The 27,903-nt window shown below is 38.3% G+C and overlaps 1 protein-coding gene across 1 annotated transcript; it reads left to right on the top strand.

The window, feature by feature from the left end:
* Window positions 1-646: 646 nt before the first annotated feature.
* Window positions 647-27,796, top strand: aldh1a2 (aldehyde dehydrogenase 1 family, member A2). The gene is made up of 13 exons (XM_051900436.1): window positions 647-946; window positions 11,910-12,014; window positions 12,521-12,661; window positions 14,214-14,343; window positions 16,805-16,866; window positions 17,733-17,861; window positions 18,226-18,339; window positions 23,614-23,716; window positions 24,445-24,629; window positions 25,277-25,441; window positions 25,901-26,058; window positions 26,758-26,832; window positions 26,921-27,796. The coding sequence occupies exons 1-13, from the start codon at window positions 830-832 to the stop codon at window positions 26,991-26,993; spliced, it is 1,557 nt and encodes a 518-aa protein (XP_051756396.1). The 5' UTR covers window positions 647-829; the 3' UTR covers window positions 26,994-27,796.
* The last annotated feature ends 107 nt before the right edge of the window (window positions 27,797-27,903 follow it).

Below are 27,903 nucleotides of genomic sequence, written 5' to 3'. Positions count from 1 at the left end.
GAGGGACGACGACGAAATAACCTGTGATCGCTTGATGTCGATGGTTGAATAACATTCTGACGGGATATATATGTGTTATAGGAGAATCTGTGAGAATCAAAGGGGCAAACGGGCTTTGCCAAAGAAAACTTTAACGTTCACGTGACAGTTTGAGCACCCTAATGGAGAGAAACACTGGCTAGCCTTTAATATTGTAGCCTATTTTTATTGTTAATTTCAACAGTCAAGGAAGTCTGTCTGCCAAATACACGTTATAGATACCCTAGACTGAAGCGAAGAATATATTTAATGGTCTGCTGTACAATTTCAATCCACCAGACTGAGTTTCATACCGTTTACATAGGCTATAGATCATGGAAAATGTATCATTTTCAGCAACCTAAAGAAAACTGTGAAGGTTATTAGAAACATATTAAAATATGTTAAGCTTTAACATATATATAGATGTTGAAAGTTAGTGTTGTGTTAAATAAATAATAGACTATTTTAACTGATCATTTTAGATTCGACCACATAAAACATTTTTACCTGACAAAACATTTTTACAGTGCAGTTTACTACTGCCTGTCAGCTGAATTTCTTCCTGATAAATCCTGCTACTCCTACATTGTCTTGAGAGTGGGTGGTATCTCTCACTCAGTATGGTCAGAGAGGGAGAGAGAGTAGTTTATGTAAATGCTCCATTTTAATTATATTAGGAGGACGGCCCTATTCTCTGCCCAATAAAAATGGACCAGGGCTGACACCTGGTTATAAACACAGGAAGGATTCCAAAGTAGTAATAGCAAATCGGCAGAAAAAAACCCAACCGGCATCTTCAAGAGACGCAATGACCTCCAGTAAAGTTGAACTGCCAGGAGAGGTGAAGAACGACCCGGCTGCGCTCATGGCATCTCTTCATCTGGTGCCCTCACCGGTACCCAATCCTGAGATCAAGTACACCAAGGTTTGTGAGACTTTTTCATAACTACTTTGAGGAAGATAAAATTGCCTAAACGGGAAATGCAAACTTCGACATTAACACGTTGAATTTGTTGTGACCGCGCGCAAACAAATCACTGGCCACGAAACGCATCGTGTTGTAAACACTGATATCAGACTCATATTCTGTGATTTTAAACCAAAAGTATCAGTGTTAATTTTCAGGTATTTCGACTTATAAGTACGGTTCATGATGATGATTAGGAGGCTTGCACATGCATTTGGTAACAAATAGAAAGTTTTTGGTTATGGACTAGTTTTACGCAGTCTAATTATGTGCCATTTGCAATAAAAATAACGATAACCCGTTTTATTCTAATCTAATAAAAGGTTTTTTAAAGGATAAAGTGTGTGAAAGTCCAAATATGCTGCCTGTTATCTAGCCTAGTAGGCTATTCTACAGAGGTGCATCGATCATGAGAGATTTCTCGATCTTGATAGCCTATAGTGACAAATAGACTGTACATTGCGATTTAATAATCAAATTTTCACTATTTAAGAAGTTTTGCCTTTAACAGGTTGTCATTATTTATGACTTCAGTTTCATAGGCATATCGGTGCGCGTTAGAGATCCACCTCTTTCAAACTCTTTCTAATTCTGTCGTACAGTCTATAGATCAGCCTACATCTAAATTATTCATAACTTCATTATGTTTTGGACAAAAAAGTCACATTACTGTTCATTACTGTGACACACAATAACGTTTACCTAACGACAATATTTGCAACCCATATAATGTCTAAGAAGTTTAAGGACATGCTTGTGCTCAGGAATACAAACCAGAAGATTTAAAACAGAAACACTGGACAACACAATTTTGGACTTTTTTTTTTTTTTTTTTTTTTTTTTTTTTTTTTAGACGTAATGAGGTTTCAGTACTATTATATGTGATTTTAATGTAGTCATTCCATATTATGCCCTCTGAAAATAAAAATAAGTGCTGAATCATCCCATAAAATGATTATAAAAAAATATAATCTCCCTTGTTTTGTTGGTTAGGTCATCTTAAATTTTTATTGCTGTGAGGTGAGAGGATAAAGTCAAAGTGCAGTGCAGGGAAATTATCACTGTGGTAATGAGAGTAAAGTTCAGTCAGAGCAAGAGCTGGAGACACCTGTGACACACACACACACACACACACACCCTGCAGCTCCTGCTCCTTGTCCTGCTTTCACCTCAAACCTTGTTTCAGAAGCAGATGGGAGTGAGAGAAGGATTCATCCTTAGGAATTTGAATTATCTGGTGTGTGCTGGTTATATGGGTGTGTGTGGGGTTTCAGTTTGGGCATTGGTGATGTGAACTCCCTTCACACCCTTCTCCATCTCACTCTCTCTCTCTTCCCACCCCCCTCTCGATTTGGATTTTGTTGTGCCTGGTGCAGCGTAGCACAGGCTCTGATGTAACAGTACAAATATGCCCAATCAATATTATTCTTTCAAATGTAGTCTGTGCAGAGCCAAGTTTTTTATTATTTGTGCAAGTCTAAGGTTAAAGCGTTTTTGCGAAACTCCTTGGAGACTTATTAAGTTGTGTTTTCTGCACTGTTAATGAGCAGTGCTTTATGCCAGAGATGCTGAGTTATGGAAATATCATTAATGGTCGTACTTAACATCTCATTCCTCTATCACTGTCAACCACTTTTGTAAATTCCAATTATGTAAATAATGTGATTCAGTACATTTATGCACTGAATCACATCCAGTTCTGGCTTTTAAAGTAATTAATATCAAATAGAGTGAGGTACTGGCAAATAATTCAGTCAGGTAATGCAAAAATCATTACAAAACATATTTTATTTTACTGGTTTGTTGCGAGAATCTGGTTATTAGACATAATGCCAATAATATTTTTATTATAATAATAAATATGTTGTGCGTTATTATTTAGTATATTATAATTATTTATTTGGTCCCACTTTATATTACATGTCTTTAACTATGTACTAACATTTAAATTAATCGTTTGATACAACAATTGTTGTGACATACATGTTTTTACATCGTACTTGTATTTAAAAAATACCTGTATCTATAATTACACTGTTGTCCCTTCTCTTACACCTTAACCCAACCTTACACCTAACCATACCTCCAAACCTGTCCCGAACCTTACCCGTATCCCACCTAAATAGCAGCAAAAATGTTCTGCAATACAACATGTACATAATAAGTGCATTGTACCTAACAGCACTTTTTACATAGTAGTTAAAGACTACTACTAATATAAAGTGTGACCATTTATTTTAATTTGCCTATTTTATTTATTGGAAGCCTTATTCATAAGATTAACACTCAATGCAATGCGTGCTGCGGTTTTTATTTCATTTCTCATGCTAAATACAAATAACCTGAATAGTTAAGATTGTTTCTTGTATAGTAAAATGACAGTGAAATTGTTACAACGTGGTCTTTGTGCTCCCCAGTAAACTTTTCACCCCACCAATTACGTTTGTGCTTATTATGTGACAGTCACTACACCTGCACCAGTGTGTATTTGTTACAGACTTGAGATTAAACACACCGATAGGGAACTTATCTTTCCTCTGTCCTGCCATTGAACATTCACGACTGAGCTTCCGCTTATTGCTTACACCGATATTTCTCAAAGTCTTGTTGTTTGGTGTAGACACCTGAGCTCGATACACTTTACAGTCTTATAAAATCTCCTCCTCACTCCACGCAGCGTATAAATAGCGAATATTTGACTGGTCACAGGAGAGCTGGTCTGCTGAAGGAGTCTCTCTCTCTCTCTCCCTCTTTCTGTCGGCTGGCCCACTGGGCTGATAATGGCACTAAGGAAGCCGTAAATTTGTCTCTGGTGATGGCTGGTTATTGATGTTTTCTCTCTTTTTTTTTCTTTTTCTCTATGGTTGGAAGAGGGAAAAGGAAAGGTTATGTTGATAGGTGTGTGTATCGGTGTAATTGATTGGGACCCAAGAGCCTTTTGAAAAGAGAGGTGTTGGATTCCAGCAGGCAAAGTGATGATGTGCTCACGCCATTCAGTTATAACACATAAGTGAAGCAGACTCTTGAGATTAAAACCAAGGAAACAGGAGACAGACTATTACTCTCTCGCTTTCTCCTGTGTCGTGCAACTGATAATTGCATATTTGTATGAAATGTGGTTTCAGTTAGTGGTATCTATTAGTGATATTTAATAAAAATGTGTAGGAGTAAATGATTTTCACTTAGAATTCTGGGTTTTCTCATGAATGTGGTTTAATTTTTTAATGTAGTTCACCTCAAAATGTAAATTCTGTCATCGTTTACTCACCCTCTTGCCGTTCCAAACCTGTATGACTTTATTTTTTAACATAGTTAAGAATTTTGAAGATGGTTTTCAAGATTAAAAAAAAAGAAGAAGAAGATATTTCTTGCCCTTAGGTTAGTGGGGTCCAAAACAACATTTGATCAAAAAATATCTTGATTTTTTCCCCTAATATCTTCTTGATAAAATACGAGTGAGTAAATGATGATGGAATTTTCCTTATTGGGTGGACTATCCCTTTAATATTTGTGTGTGTGTGCTTCTGAACTGAGAGCTTCGTGGAGAAAGAGACACTTGATAGCTATTTGTTGGACATGTCTTTATATTTTAAGGGCTTAAGCGTCCAGCCAGGACAGTAGTGTGCGCTGAAGTGAGGACTTTTGTAAGCTAATCTGGGAGACAGCTTGAGTGAATGAGGTAGGCCCCATCAATCCGTCAGTGCATGAGATAGTACAGATGGGAGTCAGGGGGGTTTTCTGCTCTAGAAGCTGTCCAGCAGGGTGTAATATATGGCCGTGTCTCACTGTTAGGGTCAGTGGCCCTGACTTACGAGAGTCTGTCCCATACCTCTGGAGTTTTTCACTTCAAAACCCACCATTTCTTCACATCAAACAGCAGCCAAAGTAGAGCATACACTGAGAAGCTTGATTTATTGTAAGCGGCACAGTGAGGACTCTCTCTCTCACACACCCTCTTTTGCTTTGACTTATAATTTTCCCCCTTTCTTACTCTTGATCTTTTCTTCACATCTTCTTCATTGATTATCTTTGGCCTTTGGACTGTTTTTCTCCCTTCTCGGGAAAAAAAAGCTTGATTTGTCTCCGTATTATTAGCAACATCATGCCTGTTCTTGCTAATTTTTTTAAGTTAAGCAAAAATATGCTAACTACAAATATATTATATATATTTTTGCTGTTAAAAGAGTAATGGTACTTTAGCTGTAATACTTTACAATATGGTTCAGTTTTGTTAAATGGATAGTTCACCCAAAAATGAAAATACTGTCATCAGCCTTATTACTCACCATCATGTCATTCCAAATCTGTCTGACTTTCTTCTGTGGAACATAAGAGAAGATATTTTGAGAAATGTCGAAGTGTTTTGTTTTTTTTGTTTTTTTTGGCCATACAACGGAATTCAAAGGTAACCCAAACTGTTTTAAACATTCTTGTATCTTCTTTTGTGTTCCACAGAATAAAGAAAGTCATTCATGTTTAGAAGGATATGAGGATATGTATAAATGATGACCAACTTTTTGGTGAACTATCCCATTAACACAGTTAATGTTAGTTAGGTATCACAACTGAACAACATTTTTACAGCATTTATTAATCTAGGTTGTATAATAAATATGTTGATGCATAATGTTAATATACTAAATAAATATAATTTGCTATTGTCCATCATTAATTCATATTTGTTAATTTATACAACTTTAAGGGCATTTATGTATAAATGTATATGTAGAAATTAACATTAACCAAGATTAATAAATAAATACATGTTAATTGTTAGTTCATGATACTTAATGCATTAACTAATATTAATAAATTGAAAATTATTGTAAAGTTTTATCACTTTATGCTTACATTTTTATACTTTTAGTATGTAATGCTAAGTTTGATAGTAGTGGTGTCCGTGTGAACCTGCACTGTAGACTGTTTTCACAATCTCGCTTGTGGTAATTGCAATGAATTATGTTACAGAAATGAGAGAGAGAGAGAGAGCAAGCATGACATGCAGCCTCACTCCCATGTCTTAAATGATTGGTTCATCCAAAAATGAAATTTCTGTCATTAATTACTCACCCTCATGTCGTTCCAAACCCGCAAGACCTTCGTTCATCTTCGGAACACAAATTAAGATATTTTTGATGAAATCTGAGAGGTTTTTTTATCCCCCATAGAAAGCAACGTAATTATCACATTCAAGGTCCAGAAAAGTAGTAAAGACATTGTTACCTTAACGTTATGAAATGACGAGAATACTTTCTGTGTGCAAAAACAAACACTTTATTCAATAATTTTGTCTCTCCCCTGTCAGTCTCCTATGCTGTTGATGCAGTGAACGCAGTGCAGCACTTCCATGTTTACGTCAGAACGCCGGCTCAGTATTGGCCGACGCTGTTTACATGAGCAGCACGACACATGCGTGTGATGCTGGCGCAGGAGCCGGCCAATAATGAGCCGCCGTTCTGACATAGAATCTGGAAGCACAGGATGTAAACAGCGTAAGAGAATGACAGGGGAGAGAAGAAATTGTTGAATAAAGTAATTATTTTTGTTTTGTTTTTGCGCACAAAAAGTATTCTTTTCGCTTCATAACATTAAGGTTGAACCACTGTAGCCACGTTGACTATTTTAACAATGTCTTCACTACTTTTCTGGACTTTGAATGTGATAATTATGTTGCTTTCTATGGGGGATTAAAAAAACCTCTTGGATTTCATCAAAAATATCTTAATTTGTGTTCCGAAGATAAACGAAGGTCTTATGGGTTTGGAACAACATGAGGGTGAGTAATAAATGACAGAATTTTCATTTTTGGGTGAACTAACCCTTCTCCAGCATATGGTATTTCTTAGCATGCTGGAACCAGCATGGGATACTGGTTGATAGTTTGCTGGTCCCAAGCATGGGAAGCAGGAGTGATGATGAACCTGTTACACCAGCTCAGTTTTGCTTGAGAACAGCATGACTATGCTGGTCCACCAACTAGACCAGCTCTAACCAACCTGGACCAACATGAAATTCATGCTGGTTTATGCTGGATTTTTCAGCAGGGGTAACATCAGTAATTATCAACATCTTGAAGTGTGTCCAGTTACAGAGTGAAAGTGAGCTGCTCTGGAAAGGATATGAAACTTCCTGTGCAGACAAGACCCAGGCTGCAGGTGCCCTGTTCGAAACCGTCTGGCTCTGGAATCCATGAAAACACAGATAAAGTGCACATATAAAAAAGAATCTTTTTACAATGGCCAAGAAATGTTTGCCATTAAATATCCCTCATGTGTCTGAGCCATTAGAAGGTGCTGGCGGCCAAACAGATGTTTCACTGGCTGTAGCGTGAGCTTTGGCATCCTCTGTCCCCGTTCCTGCTCCGCTTTTTCCTGCAGTTGTGCGAAGCCTCCAGAGAGCTCGCCGGGGCAGATGAGAAACGGATCAGCGTTCTACAACTGCTAGAGTCATTCAAGGCACCCCCCAAAACAGGCTCTTCTCTAGCTCTAGCTCTCCCAGAGGAACAAAGTCGACCTCCTGCTTTTGTGGCCGATAACCCTCTTTCCACTGTGAATAATGCTGGTGATAAAAATCTCAGCAATAAGGAGTATAAGCCTAGTGATGCTGTCATCGTGTGCTGTGGGTCGCTCTTCCACAATCTGTTTATGATAGGCACTGCATATCTCGCCATCTAATTAGCTTTGCAGACGAGCGCAGTCAGCACCGTGAGACTGACAGCTTGAATAAAAAACATGGAGTGATTCTAAATGTTTGCAGATGTCTTGTGCTGCGGCCTGCACGTAAAATCTCAACCTATGCGCTTTCGTAACGGCCTGTAGTTCAATGTGTAAGCGTAGGATGAACTGGCAGCGCTTCTCTTTCTGTTTGTGTACTGCATCAAGTGGCTGTTTTGTTTACAAGATAATACATTTTCTGCCCCCCTGCTGTTGTAAACAAAATCTAGTTGTCACAGCTTGGCGGTTAGTTTTGCAGGCTCAAGTTTGAAAGTTCTTCCAGCACTCTGCCTCAAACAAACTGTATTTTCAAGCTGAAGATAATTGATGAGAATTTAAGTTAAAGAATGTTACTCATTCAAAAAACATGCATGAGTGATGATCAAGCTTTGTAAAGCTCAGCTATATAGTAATAATTTCCTAATATAACCAGTATCCCGAGACCTCTCACTAGGAATTGTTAAACTTTAATTCAGCAGCAGCTGATGTTATAGGTGTTTGACAGTTGAACATAGTTGTTTATAGACTGTTCGTTGACCATGTTTACACTTGAGTCAGATTTGTCCATATTTAGCAATGCTACAATATGTCTTTATGGTTTTTATTTTAAGATTTTATTAAAGCCTGTGTTTTGGTCACTGAGGAAATGTCACTGACGCTTCATAAGGACAAATATGGACCATAATTGTGTCTCCATTGAAATAAATGTATTGGCTTAGCATAAAAGTAAGTGTAATTTGACTAAAATGAACATAAAAAGCAAAATTTTAAGTCATTTTGACCTGTGAAAACATTTTTTTTTTACTTCATGGGTTTAAATGAAATCTATAACAAGTAAAAAGCATCTTTTTTGTGAGTAAGAATACAAGTATTCCATTTTAATAGTAAAGTGCGAATTCCCCGAAATAATGCTTAAGTATACTAATGAAGTACAATTACTCAAGTTCTTTACAGCCTCGCTGAAACCTCCAGCAGGGTTACGGCAAAGAAGCGGTGATCAATATGAATTTTTGCACTTTTGCACTTGCGTTCTTATCCCTTTTCTTTAATCAAAGCCAAAGTATAAAGAAAGCTTGAGAGTTGATTTACTGAACCGGCCTGTCGCTCTTTATCAACTTTCTCAATGGGAAGAGACAAAAGTCCGAGAGCCCCCAGAGCTCAGGGAAGACTGGGCCAAATGGCCTCTAATGGTCGCCTTTTTCTAGTCGTGATTTAGATGGTGGCCCAGTCCGCTGCTCTCCCAGCATTCCCCTCTCCTCCATTCCGGGGTGCCATAAGTGTGGGGTTACGAAGAGCATAAAGCTACCCACCGTCTGCATTCTTCCCTGGCCCACTGGCCTGTCACAGTCTGCCCCTGATTTAAGGCATTCCACTACAGTGGCCTCTATAAATTTTAAAACTAATTCGCTCCTCTACGGGGCTTTCTGTTTTTGTAACAGGCCCTCGGCTCGACGAGGCCTCTGACACTTTTATGAAGTGCTCCAAATGAGAGTCAGATTAAAGGTGGCCTCCTTAATGCAAGAGGCCTGTGAGGAGCGAGCGAGAGAGGGAGGGAGAGAGAGAAAAAGGAGTCTGAAGTAAATGTATCGGAGAGGAATCAGCATGGTACAGACTGATACCTACCCTGTCCAGGAGTGATTTATTCATGCCAGTTTTAGGGGAGACACAGAGAGGGAGTGACTGAGGCACCTTGAACCGCCTCCAAGTCAACTGGCATTTTATACCTGTTCTAAAGTAAACACGCCTCATGGTTTACAGCCAATTAAATTGTACTTAAGCCTGTAAGTTTACATTAGTAAACATGTTGTTGAGTTTGAGGAGGCCCAGGGCTGCGGTTTACTTTCAACCAGACATCTTCCTCTGCGCAGATGACAGGAAGAGTAAATTTGTACATGCAGAACTCGGAGCCAGCAGATGCTTTAACACCTTATCTGTCACAGTTTTGTTCTGTAAACAGCAACTTTTTGCACAAGTCTTCAACTGAATATGTGAAACTGAGAACTATGAAATCACACTTACCTTTTATGTACACTGTGTCCTTTAAAAACAGTTTGTGTGCGTAAAGAAAGATGTATTTTTCTTTTCTTCTTTATCGAGCTTGAAAAATCCATCTTTTGGAATCTGAGGCGGTTGTTTTACGGGCCGCTTCTTTTAACGCATCACCAGAGCCAGAGTGCGGCCCGTGTTTTATGATATCGTAAACGAGCAGTGATGTTGTGAAACGTGTGTCTGTGTGTATCTCTGTGTTTGTATATGCGCACTTGTATCTGTGTGCACATTTGTGTGTGTTGTGTGTCTGATAGGGATTTATCTCTCCTTTCCCCTTTCCCCCACCTCTTTCTGTCTGGTTGCTGGATCACTCCCAAGAGAGTGATATTGGGCAGCCCTGCAATAGCACACGGTTCCCAGAGATTCCTCTCACACCACAACCATGAAACACACAGAGGGAGAAAGACTATTTCTTTTAATTCTGTGCATCGGCATGAAGTTAACCTAACTCACTGTAGTTAGTTTAAAGTTAAATCTAACTCACAGTTAGATCCAGACGGACAAGCAATGATTATGTCAGAGATCAAATTTGAATAAAGAATAACACATGTATTAAGTATAAAATGTAAAATTATAATGACAACAAATTAATTAACTAAATATGAAAATTGTTTAAACAAGATCTAAAGTAATATATCTAACAGATGAAGATTGTGAAGATCTTCATAGATAAAGATAAAGTAGGACCCAAACAATGTAAGATATTTGCAGAATGAAAGGAGAGCTAGAAGAGAAGAATCAGAAGTGATGAACAAAATAAGAGCAAAAAAAAAAAAAAAAATATATATATATATATATAGATAGATAGATAGGAAACTTACATCCTCCTAAATTTGTGTTTTGGTCTGATAAGAAATATTCATTATGACATAGTAACTATTCGTTACTATGTCATAATGAATATTTCTTATCAGACCATGATCTGTCAAATGCTACGGTTGCGAAGATAGATGAAAATGGATAGACGTGGTGTGGTTTTTGACACCTTTAAGAGAACCTTGTATAACCTTGTATAATCTCATGTCTGCAGCAATGGAAACAGACATATTTTAATACGAAAGTACATGACAATCAATTTTGACGGAAAGTACACCCACTCAATCATACAGCACAGAAGAGACACCAAAGAGCTTACATTTGGAAATAATCAAACACATCAGAGCATATAGTAGAAAATATATAAATGATTAAAGAAATCAATAATATGCAAAAGTATATATAATGCAACATAAGGAATATAATGATTAATGATGATTAAATGAATAGATAGCAATGACTAGAATTCATAAAGAAGAGATTAAAATAAAAGATATTAATCAAAAGAATAAATTTGAATATGAATAATTTTGCATGTACCAATGATGTTTGACATTATCTGCATTAAAATGATTAATTCTCTTGCTAACAGTTGTTTTGGTTTGTTACATCAGTTTTAAGCAATGGTGGACGAAGTACACAAATCATGTACCTGAGTAAAAGTATATTAGTATGTATTTTTCAGTTAAAAAAAAAAAGTAAATATACTGCTCAATGGACCATTGTTTATTTTTTGCAGTTTCATATGCTACTTCCTACTGCTATTAATACATATCTGAGGAGAGAGGGGACGTACACTAGACATGAAAACAGAATAGAGTTTATATAGGTTATAACAATACTAAAATTCTGCATTAATAACTTACTTTCACAGCATCAGTCAAAACCTCTGTGCACTCAGCCTCTGAAGATTGTATTATTCCCAGTTCTTGGCATGTTTTGAGTCGGACATGACTAATTCAGTGAGTTACCTGGAGACTTGCTCCAAGTAGTGAAATTTGTGAACCAATTTAATAGGTTCATCATAAAAATCATCTCAAAAAGAATAATTTGTTCAAGATTTCTTTAGTTTGAAATAATGAGGGACAATATTTTTTGAATAAATGTAGTGGAGTAAAAGGTAAGATATGTTAGTGTGTCTATATATATATATATATATATGTATGTTTTTTTTATGTTTTTAATCTTATTTAACTGTAATAACCCTGATATATAAAATGCTTTGTTACTGTTCACAGATAATTTTAAGTTACTCTGTATTATGACACACTTCCACCTTGTTCTTTGTAAGTGGCCTCGCTGTTGTGAAAACTAAACAGTATCTTTCTCTTCTTTCCCTGTAGATTTTTATTAATAACGAATGGCATGATTCTGTGAGCGGTAAGGTCTTCACCACATACAACCCGTCTACAGGGGAGAAAATCTGCGACGTCCAGGAAGCAGATAAGGTGTGTGTGTGTGTGTATGTGTGTGTGATTTCATAGTGTGTTTGTCAGCAAAGTGTGCATTTGGTAATTGGTCAAACCATTGCCAGAAACAGGTTTGGCACAATTGCTCTGCTGGACGACATTTAGTCGTCCAGCACCGCTATTGTGCTTCTCACTTTCAGCCTTCACTCAGCATGAATAAGCATCCAGAATTGAAAGAGAGGGAGGGAGGGGGCTGTAGTTCACTCTAATGTGGTTAAGCAAGCTAGAGGCTGTAGTTCCTCTCTGTAAATCAGGCAGAAAGTGTGGAAAACTAGAATGGATACAGGAAACAGAGACCCCCTGAACGTGCAACTGGGGAAGTCATTGAGACTCATCCGGAATGAATGGATTTCATTTGTCCCAGAGGTGGACAAACACCTGTTTACAGGATAAGGTTATATCATTAAGTGCTCTCCACTCTCTCTCCTCCTCTTGTTTCTATCTCTCTCTCTCTGTTCGGTCCCCTCTCTTTGCCTTTCTTTTAGGCTGATGTGGACAAAGCTGTGCAGGCTGCGCGTTCGGCCTTCTCCCTGGGTTCAGTATGGAGGAAGATGGATGCATCTGAACGTGGGAAGCTGTTGTTCAAACTGGCTGACCTAGTGGAAAGAGACAGTGCCTACCTTGCTGTGAGTACTCCATCTAACTCTTGCCACACCCAAAAATTAAGCCTCAAACCAAATATATCTTCAAAAATACTATATATAATCAGTAACACTTACATTTAGGTTCAATCAGGTTCAACATTAGTTAACATTAGGTATCATGAACAATAATGAACAATACAGCATTTATTTGTCTAGGTTAATGTTAATTTCTGCATATTCTAATATATATTTAACATTTAAAGTTGTATAAATTAACATTAGGTAATCTATTATGAAAAACAATGAATTAAAAATAAACAATAGTGTGTTTACAAAATTAACTTTAAGATATATTAATAAATGCTAAAAATAAATAAAATGTTACCCATCTGTCATTGGTCATCAAACAGGTAGTCCCGCCCCACTGGCATTTCCACATTAAATTTTTTTCTGATTGGTTAACATATGTGTGTATATATATATAAATATATATATATATATATATATATATATAGGGCTGTCACAAGATACATTTTATTTCTCAGGACACTTGATACACAATGATATCCATCAGGATGAGACAAATATAAATATATAATATACATTTATTTAATATATATCTGATAATTGATTCCAAACGTTCTGCTCAACTAGAACCAACATGTCTGACCCATGCTCTCTTGTTGACATCAATCCTGACTCCCTCATAACTATCACCTTCACTCACGAACCAGTGGTCCTCTGGGCAGAGTTAAAACAAGTCTCATTCTAGTCAGTGCCAGTTTTCGGTGAGTGAGAATCAGATTTAACGGGACAGAGCCATCTGAGCAGACAAAGACGCTCACAACAATAAGCAAGTGTCTAATGAGTGGGCCTGTCTGTCTGCCTCAAGCTTATTGAAGCTTCATGGCAGGAGCTGTAGGAGTTGTTGTTTTTCTAACCATTTTGATTTGCTCTGCAAATGTCTGAAACCCATGATGATGACAACACCGAGTTGGGACACATGACCTTTGGGTGCTAACGATCACTTAGGTTAGGAGCGAAACGTAAAAGAGAGGTATTGTTCAATGCCATGACGTGCTTTTATCTCCGGCGTTCTTCCGCCATGGACATCTGCTTTTACTTCCCACTCACGGAGATGTGTCTGAAGAGACAGATTCAGAAACAAAAGTGCTTGTCTTCATGCGTGCAGCTCTCTAGAGCGCTCCGTGGCCATTTTGGATAAATCTCTTACATGTTACAGTTTAGACATCGTCTTAAATGGACTGAAACAACAGATTTTCTTCATCCAGCTCTGAACAAGTGTCAGAGTGAATTGCTTTGAAAGAGAAATGCGATGTCCATGTGGTTACGATCACTCTTTATATCAATCTAATCCCACGTCGATAAGAAATCATGGCTGGCTGACACAGAGATAACAAAGTCAGGTCTCTGGTGATGGCTATATGAGTATCATGTTTTCCTAGGGGAGCAGATGTAAGTGTGTGCTTTAGATATGCTTAGTCTGAATGCAGCATGGGGGGTGTCAGGTTTAATTCCTATGAGCGATTTTTCATCACACGCCCACACTCTCATCTGCCTTCTCTCCTCCCAGACCCTGGAGTCTCTGGACAGCGGGAAACCTTTCCTCCCCTCCTTCTTTGTGGACCTTCAGGGAACCATTAAAACTCTTCGATATTTTGCTGGATGGGCAGATAAGATCCACGGTTCCACAATTCCGACTGGTAAGCTAACGCTCATCCTGTCATTAAAATTTAGCTAAAAGAATTAGACAGAATGTAAATTATGGGGAAGTTTGAGGGGGTGGGGCGTCTGACCACCCTAATTAAGGCCTGAAGCCCCCCAACAAAAGGAGATCAAAACAAAAGGTTGGGGCTTTTTTAAAAGTGTTTTCTTTTTACATATTCGCAGACTATGTTTCAGCTGGGTCTTTCAGCATTTCAGTAACCACAAAAGTTAGCCAGGATACAAAGATTCACCTCACAGTAAACAATGTAACAATGTAAACAAATCAGTGGGCCGCTAGAGCACTTTTTGTTAGGATTATTAAAGGATGGAACATAGAAAATATTAATATTGTCATTATTTAACACTTTATTATAGATTTCCAAACATATAACTTAAATATTAAATATTAATTATTTTATATATATATATATATATATCAAATTCATATTTTTATTAAAACATAATTTTTAATATTAAAATAATGATTAAATGATGTTTGACTGGGGAACCAAAATACAATTAAGTTTGTTGAAATGTCCTATAAAAATGTATAAAATAAATCCTTGTATAAATCCTTATACAAATCCTTAACACATACTTTATATATACAGTTGTGTTTCTTTTAATGTATATGTACACTGCCGTTTAAAAGTTTGGGGTCAATAAGATATTACTTGAAAAAAAATTAATTTCTATTTAAAATAAATGCTGTTCTTTTGAACTTTCTTTTGATCAAAGAATCCAGAAAAAAGTATCACAGTTTCTTGAGCAGCAAATCAGCATATTAGAATGATTTCTGAAGGATCATGTGACACTGAAGACTGGAGATAAATTCTGGTTTGCCATCACTGCAATAAATTGCATTTTCAAATATATTAAAATACAATTACATATTTTAAATTGTAATAATATTTCAGCATATTACTGTTTTTACTGTATTATTGATCAAATAATTGCAGCCCTCATGAGCATAAGAGACTTCTTTCAAAAACATTAAAGAAATCTTACGGTAGTGTATATTAGTTTAGCATATTGGAGTAAGGTTCATTATATATCCAAAATCGTATAACGTTACTATATGATTATGAAAGTTGGAGACACAACAACGCAGAAGCAGACATTTCGGAGAGCATGGAGGATACAGACGCACTGGACTGGAGACTGTCATTATGTGAATGCAGTCCAGACCTTTAGGTGCAGGCCCATCCTAGACATTTTAGGAAGTTTAACCTTGAGCGGAGAGAGCGCAGCTTTAAGCTGGGGTAGAGCTGTGTTTTCTCTGAGGCCTGCAGGAGATGTTGTGGGGTTATGGAGGTGCACTGAGGGTAAACAGACGAGGTCCCGTAACAGTTATAAATCTGAGTGCTAATGGCCGCCCTCCTGTGGAGCGCTGCCATCGGTGGAGCACAGTGACAGCTACGGGGCCGAGGGGCACTACGGGGCACGGGGGGGCACTGGGGGTCTGTTCTGGCTAATTTAGTTGTTTGAAAGGAACGCGGCAGGGAGCCTGGAGACTACGGGACAGCAGCAGACTTGCAGCTCTGATGTCACGGTGCAGCCATTAGTGTGCAAATATGTGTGTGTGTGTGTGTGCACGGGGGAGATTGTGGAGCCGCCCTTCAGGGCCCCCCTGTCACATGGGCCACATGGGTTAGAGGGAAGCGAGAGAGGTGTCCGCCGTCGGGCGTCCGTGTAATTATTGTGCATTCCAACACTGTCTGTCGCCACCGCTTTCTGATTGGCTCGCGCTCTAATATTTGCGCATATACTGTTCTATACGATGCACACAATCTAGTCAGTCTTGTATTTGATAATGTTTCCGTCCTATTCACTCTCTCATCTTACACAAACAAGCACCCATGCTGCTGCATGCTGTTATGATACGATTTTCACAGCAGGAGAAATAAAAATGAAGAATGGAAGGGAAAAGAACTGTAAATCCCCCTGTCAGCGCTGGAGCTCAGCACTGGGCCTTTGTTGTGTTGCTAAACCAAACGTGCATAGTGGGAACTCACAGTGATTTGCTGCTTTATTTCATTTCCAATCTCATCCGTAATAGAATTACAGCACAAACAAACAGAATGTGTGTTTTTGGCCTTCTCTTATCTGGCCACCAAGTGAGATGAATCACTGGCATGCCTCTCGTCCAGATGCATTACGCCAACTGCATGTTTCCACAGAGAGGGATGAAGTGATTCCATGTTGCTGTAAGACAAAAACAGGGTCTTCTGTAGACAGACATAGTTTCTAAAGCTCTTTTGAATGAAAACTAGTATGATCCTTCCTATTGTATCTTCAGCTCTGACACCACTGATCTTAAAAACATCCATGTGCAATATATAATGTCATTTATTTTCACTTGATGTATTGTCTAAGCATAAGTATAAAGTGTATTTGACACCATTTTACCCCTTGCTGACTAATATTCTGGTTCCTTTTGTTCTTTCTGTCACACAGATGGGGAATATTTCACACTCACTAGGCATGAGCCCATCGGAGTGTGTGGACAGATCGTTCCTGTGAGTTTTTTGGCCCTATTTTAGGATTTCCTTAATATATTTCCTTAATGTTATTTGAACACCTTAGTGAGGGATGACAGGCTTGTTGAGGTTTGGGTATAGTGGTTTAGTGGTTTAGTTTTAATCAAAAAGGCAACTTGATCATCTGGTGAAACGACTTCTCTTCTCTTTGATGTACTTCTACAACCATTTAGCTCACTTAAATCCTGCCCCTTATTTACAGTCGACTGCAAGCTTGCTTTTAGATCTGCCTCCATTCAATTAACAACTGATGGTCACAGCAAGCCCCTGCCCTTCACATTTCTTTTTCTGTAATTTGTTTCACTCAGATGTACATCACAATACATGCAGAAGATAAGATCTGCTGCTATTTCCATTAAATCTTGACTTAGAAATGTATTACACAGGCTACAAACATATAGTGGCAAAAGGAGTCATGGCCAGTGCCAGTGAGGCAGAAAAAGAAAGAAAAGGGAATTGAGAAAAAATGAAATAGAAAGGCAGGGCTGAGTGGGAGGCATACTTGAAGGACAGAAATAGAAATGAGGAAGCAGAAAACATAGATTGTAACGATAAAGTCTGTGCTTAGACTTCATGACACGAGAAATGACAGTGCACACCAAATATTCCCACTAAATTCTGGTCCGTCTAGCAGGTCATTGAGCATTGTAGGAGATTGATAGGCAAAAAGTGACAAAGCTAAATTGATACAGAAGTTGTGCAACTCTGTTTTAGAAACATTTGGTTTCCAAATGAGTGTGCAGGAGTCTGAAATCATTAGTGAAGGAGTTATGGTCTAAAGAAACAAAGATATGAGGTTGTCTGAACGAGCTCCCACAGTAAGTTCCTGACCTATGTCTGTACAGTGGAACTTCCCCCTGGTAATGACAGCATGGAAATTGGGGCCAGCGCTGAGCTGCGGGAACACTGTTGTCCTGAAACCTGCTGAGCAGACCCCTCTCACCTGCCTCTACATCGGTGCTCTAATCAAAGAGGTACAGCAAAATGATTTTACCACATTGTTTTGAATAAAGGAATAAAACATTATGACATCTGTCAGTCTATTCTGAAGATAATATAGCAGTAAAATGATCAAAAGCAACATCAATACACATTCATGCAAATAAGTGATATTTCATAATTCGTTCTTCACTGCACCCAGACCTTTGTTGATCTGCTTCTCCTTTTCTCTGGGATTAAGAGGCCGACTTTCTCTTCTTCCTTTTGATGTTCTGTCCATCCTGTCTTCCACAGGGCCTGTAGGGAGGTCGGGGTGGGTCTGGATTCCCCCTCCACGGCCTGTGGTGTTCTTGGCTCAGCTCTCGTCTAAAGCTTTTTCCTCTCATACTGTTTTCACAGGCTGGGTTTCCACCAGGAGTCGTCAATATTTTGCCAGGCTACGGGCCAACCGCAGGAGCCGCAATCTCTTCGCACATGGGCATAGACAAAGTGGCGTTCACAGGATCGACTGAGGTAATTTTCCTATCGGACAATGGAAGAATCACACCCTCTTCCATCATCCTCTTTTGCGCCTGTTTGACATCGGCCTCGATGTGGACACACAGTCTTGTGGTCTTCATTAAGGCATCTGTGAAGTCCATAGGGTGTCACATTTGACATTTTAGGCATTTTAATCTATGTGGCAGAAAAATGTCCAAAAATGATACCTTTAGGGGTACAACAGCTTGTCATTAGGGCAGTACACTTAAAGGGACAACTCTTTAGCTTATTTACCCCTAAAAGGTTCATAGTTGTACCTTGAGAGTACATATTACTACTAGGTACTAATATGCACCTTTTATAAACAAAGATAAAGTACAAAGTTGTCCCTTTAGCCCACTTGTACTGCCCCAGTGACAAGTTGTTGTACCCCTAAAGGTACAATTTTGAAGGCTTAGTGTGTTTATACTGCTGGTGACTATAATGAGAAGTCTGAGGAAGTTGCGTTTATAGGAAGACTGTCTGATCTCATACTTCACACGCTTTCACAACAAGGAATGCTTAGCGGACCACCTGGCTTTCCAAAATCATTTCTAATAAACAGGTTTTAGGTGGATGTGGGAGTGAGATGTTAATCCACAGGTGGTCTGTCATAAGAACAGAACAGAAACAAGAAATGGACACCATGCCCCCTACTTGATTTGTACCGTTTTAGTGCCATGCCAGTCTGGTTGGACACCTGAGTTCATTTACACTTTATAAGTGTCCTGTGCATACTGTATAATGACTACCCTTTCTATTGAGCTCTATGCAGTAGACAGTTACATTGTGGGCCCTGGAGGAAGAATGACTCTTTGAAGCCAACTGTATAAATTTAATAGAAAGCCAGGGACTGAAAATAGGCACCATGTTAGGCACAGAGAATTTACTGCTTGAAAATAGGCCTCGCTGACAGTGACATAACTCTGCTGTGACAGCGTATTTTAAACAGTGATTATTTCTAGCTACACTTGCCTCGCTGGTAAGAAGCCTTAAGCTCTTTATTCAATTACAGCATCTCATAAATCGAAATATTTCAGTGTATGTTTTGATCTGTTCCTACACATGTAGCATGTGTTTTGTTATTAATTGAAGTGAATTTGGTGATGTTTAGAGTAGATAAAGCTAAAGCTTATTAGCTTGACCGGAAAAGTGAGTTTGTTTACATGCCCAGTTATAATCGAGCTACAGCAGGGGGTTTTTGCATAATGGAGCAACAGTCTTCATCTTTCTTTCCAAGTATACATGAATATTTGGATTACCACGTTGCAAATTACTTGTCTTTTGAAAAAAAAAAAAAAAAAACACACACAGTGGTGAGGTCACTTGTTGTTGGATTAACATGGATACATGCTGGATCTGGAGCTGCAATCCAATTGTCTAGGTCGGTAGCACTTTATTTTACAGTCCTGTTCCCCATGTACATACTATGTACTTATTATTGCAATAACTGGGTAATAACTAAGTACTAACCCTGAACCTACCCCTAAACCTTAACCTAGTTACCATGTATTACCCAGTACTTTCTTAGGTTAGTACACTGTAAGTACATGTAAGTGCATGTCCTGGAAAATAAAGTGAAACCTCTAGGTCTGTTATTTCAGTCATTTTCATGACATTTTAAAAAGATGATTTTTTGGTTTAGTCTGACTGAAATTGAACTTTTAAAGTGCAAATACACTACTGTTCAAAAGTTTGGGGTCAATATTTTTTCAAAGAAATTAATACTTTTATTCAGCAAGGATGCATTAAATTGATGGAAAGTAACAGTAAATACATCAGTAAAATAGATCAGTTTCCACAAAAATATTAAGCTGCTCAACTGTTTTCAACATTGATAAAAAGGAATGTTTCTTGAACACCAAATCAGCCTATTAGAATGAATTCTGAAGGATCATGTGACACTGAAGACTGGAGTAATGATGCTGAAAATTGATGCTTTGTCATCACAGGAATAAATTACATTTTAAAATAGATAATATTTCACAGTATTACTGTTTTATTGTATTTTTGAACAAATAAATGCAGCTTGAATGAGCATAAGAAACTTCTTTTAAAAATATTAAAAACCCTCACCGACCTCAAGCTTTTGAACGGTTCAGTGTAAATGTACTTAGTGTTTATCTTCATTGTTAAAGAAACAGAGAATCGTGTTTATGGGACTGTGTGTGGACACAAGACTCCTCTCACTGATAGGAGTACAAACAGAAGTGTTGTTTCCACAGAAAACAAACTAAGCTTGTGCCCTTGAAAAGCACTTGTTGAAATGCAACAGATGTTTCTTTTTGTGGGAAATGACAGTTAAGTCATTTCCCAGTTCTCTGCTATTTTGATGACTGCGATGAGTATTTCTTTCTTTTAAAACAAAATGTTATTGATAAAACAAGAATGCGATGACTGAGACTTGGAAAGAAACATCAACAAGCCACACAAATCCTCAAATGAGCGTTGCGTCTCTCTGAAAACTGTCCCAACCCACTTGTGTCTTCACCCACACTTCCACTGACTGACTTTCACAGGAAACTCATCACCATACACCCCACCCTCTCGCCCTTCCTCTTCACTGGCAGCAGCCACACAGGGTTTCGCTCCTCTCCTCGTGTCAGCACTGCTGCTGTGGGTGTTGCTGGGCTCTGATCTGGACTTGATTAGGCAGCCGAGATCTCTCATGCTGTGCGTGTGTGTACATACACAGACTCTGAGTCACTTTAGCCGTCTGTGTATAAGGGAGGACTGGACCAGGGGTGGGGGGACAAAGGAGCATCTCCCCAAAGGAGTGAAGGATTCTGGTGTGTTATGACCAGCCCATTGCTGCTATTTGTGGAGTCTAGCCCCTTTGTGACAAGTGGGCAGTGTAATTTCTTAAATTAAGTATATTTCATTATGTTTTATATGAATCAAAAAGCACATTGAACCACATTTTAAGATTTATTATATACAAAATAATGGTCATACCTGCGGTCAAACCAGGAGTAGTCTCACGTAGCTAGACCTTCAGACTGACTTCAGACTGACTGGAGGTCTATCGCAGCTTTCATTGGCCAAGGACCGCCCACAAGGACGTTTGACTGACATGTAACGCAACCAATCACAGTTCGCTTTGTTCCACGTAATGTTTAGGGGAGTGAAAATGTAACGTTGATGTCCCTACAATAATCCGGCGTGCATCTAATAAATTAATTCAAGAAAGTTACTGCAACAATGGCGGCGCGAACGTCACGTACTTTTGAAAATCCAGCGTTTAGTTGATCCTGGAAAACACTCGTTGTCACAGTTGTAAACACAACGGCGTTCTTCTTTCACGAGGGGGTTTGGCATCACAGCATTTATTTCCAGGCGGACCGTTAAAGAACGCGACACACGTCTCCCGGACATCCTGTAGAATTCAACCAACCAGATGACGACTTTGAAAATCCTGAAGTGTTTTCAGTTAATTGTGCCATATGCATCAGACGTTCAGCTAACGGTCTGTGGGGGTGACGTCTGAGGCTGAGACTAAATCAGGAGTAACTATCTAAACAAAGCGGCACTAGTAACTTAACTTTTTTGACAGTAACTCAGCTGTTTTTAAGCAACAAGTTTTTTTTTAGCGTTACACCAGTTAGTGCAACCAAGCCCTACATCGTTTTTTCTTTTTCTTTTCCATGTCTGAGCTGAGGTAATAAAACACGCTCTCGCTCAAATGTGGCATTGGAAAGTCAGATTCATTCTAATGAATCGATTTATCCTAAGCGATTCTTTCTTTTATATCTGACTTTGGAAAGTCTGATTCATTCTATTAAATCAGTTTGTCCTAAGTGATTTCCTCCCTTATATGTGGCACTGGAAAGTGTAATTCATTCTAGTAAATTGGTTAATTCATATGATTTTCTCCCTTATATGTGTCATGGGAAAGTCTAATTCATTCTAGTGAATCAATTCGTTCAGATGATTCTTGTGAATTAAATGATTTGACTTCCTACATGGCAAGTTTTTTTTTTTTAAAATCACTCATTTATTTGAATTTATATTATATTTGAAATGTGTAAATTTATCAGTTCAAGTTTGATGTTTATTCATTCAGTTCAGTTTAATTATGAACTACAGGCTAATAGTAGATAGTTATACACTAAAAGTTTGGGGTCAGTAAAATATTTTAAATACATTAATAATTCTATTCAGTAAGGATACATTAAATTGATCAAAAATTACAGTAAGACATGTTACAAAAGATTTTCAAATAAATATCTTGGAGCTTGAAAACTAAAATATCTTCCCCAAAACTGACAACAACACTTACATACGTATAGTATCAGTTTGAGGTAGGCATTGACGTTCGTGCAAAGAGCCCAGCTTCCATTTTTCCACTGAGCGAAAGTGTCAGAGGGAATTGAAGAAGATTGTTTTCCCTCCGTCTTCTCCCCTCTCCCCTTCTCTTTCCACTATCTGATGGAAAACAGATAGAAAAAATATTCAGTGTCAGTAAGTATGTTTTGCGGAAAGGAAAAATGTACAAATGTTTGTTTATGGTTAGGAGTGCTCTAAAGCGCTGAGCTGGCTGTGAAGATTGAGACAGTCTTTCTCTCTCTCAGACACAAACACACAGCCATATTCACACACATGCAGTTGGAAAAGAATAGTTTGATATGAGCATAATGTTCTCTGAGATGTGAAGCAACGCCACGGCCAGCAGCTGTGCGATGTCTGCGGTGCTTACAAGGGCCTGAAGAGTATGTAAGATGAGACCCAGTCCACCGCTAATGTGAAACTTTATGTGTGAAACTCAGTTTAGATGTGGATAGATTCAGGGAAAAGCTGCAAACAACATGGAATTATGAAACAGTAGACTTCTGTTAAAAAGAAACGTGCTCCTCGAGTTCAGAGAAACCAAAAGCAGACCAATAATCACACATACATATGCTTTCATTTATGCACTAACAAAGCCAATAAATGCATTTTAAGGGTCTTGTTTCACTGTTATTTTGTGACTCCAAACAGCGTTGAGCATCCTACACAAACCTGCGGTCAGCTTTTCCTGTTCTCGATTAACCAACAGATACTGTTGCGTGTAGGACATTCCATTCTCTTTGGCTGCCACCGTAAGCACTAATATATATTTAAGATGTGAGCCGAAGCTCAGGGGCCTGATAATGGTGCTGGTTGTCTTGTCAAAGGGAGCCTCCTCATGCAGTAGGATTTATTAATGACAGCATCCCACTGATGTTGAGATTTAGTAAAGCTCCTCTGCGGCGTCCCAGTGATTAAAGCGACTCTTCTCTCTCTCCACAGGTAGGCAAGCTGATCCAAGAAGCAGCAGGAAAGAGCAATCTGAAGAGAGTCACGCTAGAGCTCGGGGGAAAGAGTCCCAACATCATTTTTGCAGATGCTGATTGTAAGTATTCAGACACTGTTTTACGGCCGCCCTCCTGTTGTCCCGCTGCAACAGTTAGTGCACAGGTGCTACCCCAGAGACCTTCTCTGTCACTTCACATCAAAGACCTTAAGGGATCTTTTAGAGCTGCATCTGGGCAAAAAAAATTGAGCATCTTATGTTTCAGAGAGGCCCATGTACAAGCAAATGAGCTTATCTCACTTCCTAAACTTCTGGTCCTTAGTATCTCTGAGTAGCCCACCAAACCTCGGCGTAAGTCTGAGCTTTAAATGTTTTGAGCAGCCGTGAGCACGGCCCCCCCGTAAATCAGTCGAATGGACCCTGCCCAGACCCATCACACCACAGCCGTAAATCTGCCTGCTCCATTAACCCTTCAAAAGCCACAGCCTGCCAGTCCACCCTTTTCCCAGGTGTCCATTATCTCACACAGATGCACATACTCACATGTATGTATGCATAAACATCAGACACACCAAAAGAACAAGAGAGAAACTTGTTACAGCTGCTTAACTTTAGTCTATTAATAAAAGACTTATTGGAATGTAGGAAATACATTCCAGATTTATTCCTGTTGTTTGGACTATATATTTATGATTTTTTATTTTTTTTTTATTTTGACTGTTTCACATAATCCCAGTGTTTTACACCTTTTACTAATGATGCTTATGCGCCATGTATAGTGCATTGCTGGCAGATGTTCAATAATGTGTTTTCTCTCTCTCTCTCAGTTGAGCTGGCAGTTGAACAGGCCCATCAGGGTGTTTTCTTCAACAATGGTCAATGCTGCACCGCTGGCTCTCGTGTCTTTGTGGAGGAGCCCATTTATGATGAGTTTGTGCGAAGGAGTGTTGAGAGAGCTCGGAGAAGGACAGTGGGAAATCCCTTTGACCCAACCACTGAGCAGGGACCTCAGGTAAGACCTAATTAATTGCCTAAAACAATAAAAAAGATGGAAAATATATCATAAATTAATAATATGTACTACTGTTCAAAAGTTTGAGGTCAATAATATTTTTATTTTCATCTTTTATTTAGCAAGGATGCATTAAATTGATCAAAAGTGACATTAAAGACATTTATGTTAAAAGATTTCTATTACATAAAAAAATAATGTATCAGTTTCCACAAAAACTATTAAGCAGCACAGCTGTTTTCAATACTGATAATCAGAAATGTTTCTTGAGCACCAAATCAGCATATTACAATGATTTCTGAAGGATCATGGGACACTGCAGATTTGAGTAATGATGCTGAAAATTCAGCTTTGCAATTGCAGAAATCAATTACATTCTAAAATATATTACAGTAGAAAAAGGAGTATTTTTAGTTACAATATTACCTCAAAAAGAAAATTACAGCAAAATCTTTGTGAGTTCCATCAGAATTTAAGCAAAAAGCTGTACAATGAAACATTAATAATCAAATAAGAACAATTATATTCTGCATAATCTACCCAATTTATTATTTAAAAGTTTGATGCCCATTACAATAGTTCCATATAATCACAGTAAAAAAGGACACAGGATTCAGTAGTTCACCATCTCTGTTTGACTGTGTCAGGTGAGTGCGGAGCAGCAGAGACGTGTCCTGGAGCTGATTCAGAGCGGCATCACTGAGGGAGCTAAACTGGAGTGTGGCGGCAAAGCTCCTCCTTCTAAAGGCTTCTTTGTGGAGCCAACAGTCTTCTCCGATGTACAGGACCACATGCGCATTGCCAAGGAGGAGGTAAGCTTTCTTGATCTCAGAATCATACAGTCAAACCAAAAATTATTCAGACATTTTTGATATTTTTGATACATTTTTACTAGTGGGTACAGGACACTATAGTTCATTTATGTAAGTGAGAATAGCAAAATGAAGTAAACTGTGACATATTATACCCAAAAATTCTTCATACAGTGGACTACCAGTAAAACTGATAAAAAATTTGGAACCAAAAATTATTCAGACACTTTGACCTGACCATGTTTTGCTTAAGTGTTATCTGACATAATTAAGATTAATTTTTTCTGACACAGTTTAACTCTGAGATCTTGTCATATTTTATTACCATTTTTTAATAAACTGTATTAATGAATGAAATGTTCAAGGTGTCTGAATAAATTTTGGTTTGACTGTACATCTAAATTTGAATGTTTAAATACAAAGTCAAAGTATTATAAAAAAAACAAACATTTTTTGTAGATATTTGGGCCAGTTCAGCAGATCATGAAGTTCAAAACAATCGAAGAAGTGATTGAGAGAGCCAACAACACAGAATATGGTCTGGCAGCAGCAGTCTTCACCAGAGACCTCAACAAGGCTATGACTGTCTCTGCAGCAGTGCAGGCCGGCACTGTCTGGTAAGAGTTATATCATATCACCAGATCCTTACACAAAATAGAAAGCAACACAAATGCCATCCACTTGTTTTGTTTGGGTCCCTAATATTATTGGGTTATATGCATGCCTTAAAGGGTTAGTTCACTCAAAAATGAAAATTCTGTCATTTATTACTCACCCTCATGTCGTTCCACACCCGTAAGACTTTCGTTCATCTTCGGAACACAAATTAAGATATTTTTGATAAAAATCCAATGGCTCAGTGAGGCCTCCATTGCCAGCAAGACAATTAACACTTTCAATGCCCAGAAAGCTACTAAAGACATATTTAAAACAGTTCATGTGACTACAGTGGTTTAACCTTAATGTTGTGAAGTAACAAGAATACTTTTTGTGCTCCAAAAAAAACAAAATAACGACTTTATTCAACAATATCTAGTGATGGGCGATTTCAAAACACTGCTTCATGAAGCTTCGAACCTTTTTTGTTTTGAATCAGTGTTTTGGAGCGTGTATCAAACTGCCAAAGTCACGCCCCCCAGTGGTGAACCATTGAAATTTCGAAACACTTATGACGTAACGAAGCCTCGTTTACTGAAATCACGTGACTTTGGCAGTTTGATACAGGTCAAATGAGGAAAAAAAATTATAGATTCACAGAACAGAATGTAATATCATGAAATCACTAAGATTGTGAAATGTATTTTTTTGTTGTACAGGATTAACTGTTATAATGCCCTGACATGCCAGTGTCCTTTTGGAGGATTCAAAATGTCCGGCAATGGTCGTGAACTGTAAGTGCATTTATAAAGGATATAACATAATGACCGTGTTTTCTATGCGTTCTTGTTTACACTGACAGCGTTGTTCTCTTTTTTCCAGGGGTGAGATCGGACTGAAAGAGTATACAGAGGTGAAAACCATCACGATGAAGATGTCAGGGAAGCACTCTTAAAGCACAAACATGTACGTTCCTAGCAGCGTGAAGTCTTCCTCTGAGGTTAACCACTAGCCATTATCCTTTGGTTGTCTATAGTGGTAAAATACCACACACAGTAACCACCCATCTTTTCTGCATTGGAGCATCTCTTCTGCTACATCATGAACTACCCTTCATCTCCATCCCACGTCAACTCGCAGCTCCACATCCACCGCCACCATTAACTGCCTACACCCATTCCAGCTGTGTCCTCCCTTCGCCGGCTCCACTAACCATACTAAAGCACTCGGAGTCACGGTGAAGGAGGGCTACGCTTTTGACCACTGCACCAGCAGCCCGCAGACACTAACAGACTGCGACCGCTCTCTCTGATGATCTCCTACGTCATTACACCCTGGCTAAAGGAGGTCTGTTGTGTCTGAGGGGTGTCATTCTCAAACCTCATAATTAACTTACCTTTCCACTGGGTAGAAATCTAGTAGGCATATTTGTTTTTTACTAAGACCACTGAAGCTCTCAGAAAAAAGAAGTTTTCGTTGAATGAGTATTAATTCTAAGATTTGTGTAATTGCTTTATGTGTTTATTTTTTCATTTTATTGTTTGATTGTTTTTGCAATGTATAACTTTGTCGATGTCTTGACCAATGTAAACAAAAATGATTTACCTCAAAAAAGAAAGCAAAAATCAGTGGTGTGTATTTTTGACAAATGATTCCTCATTGATGCCCATTTATTGTTAGGTTTAAAGAATTATGTACTATGAATATAGAAGTTAAGATATAGAGTAATTTCTTCATTAAAATGTTTTACTCAAAGTATTCTCTTGAAGGTGATTTTTGTCACAGAATTATGACTGGAAAATTATGACTATGGAAAAAAAGACTGTACCCATATGAAATAGCTAATTTCTTTGATTTCTGCTTCA

The sequence above is a fragment of the Ctenopharyngodon idella genome, chromosome 7, assembly GCF_019924925.1.
Source record: "Ctenopharyngodon idella isolate HZGC_01 chromosome 7, HZGC01, whole genome shotgun sequence".
Taxonomy (NCBI): Eukaryota; Metazoa; Chordata; class Actinopteri; order Cypriniformes; family Xenocyprididae; genus Ctenopharyngodon; species Ctenopharyngodon idella.
Note: the sequence above shows the minus strand (reverse complement) of the source record. Positions and strands in the feature narration are given on the sequence as shown.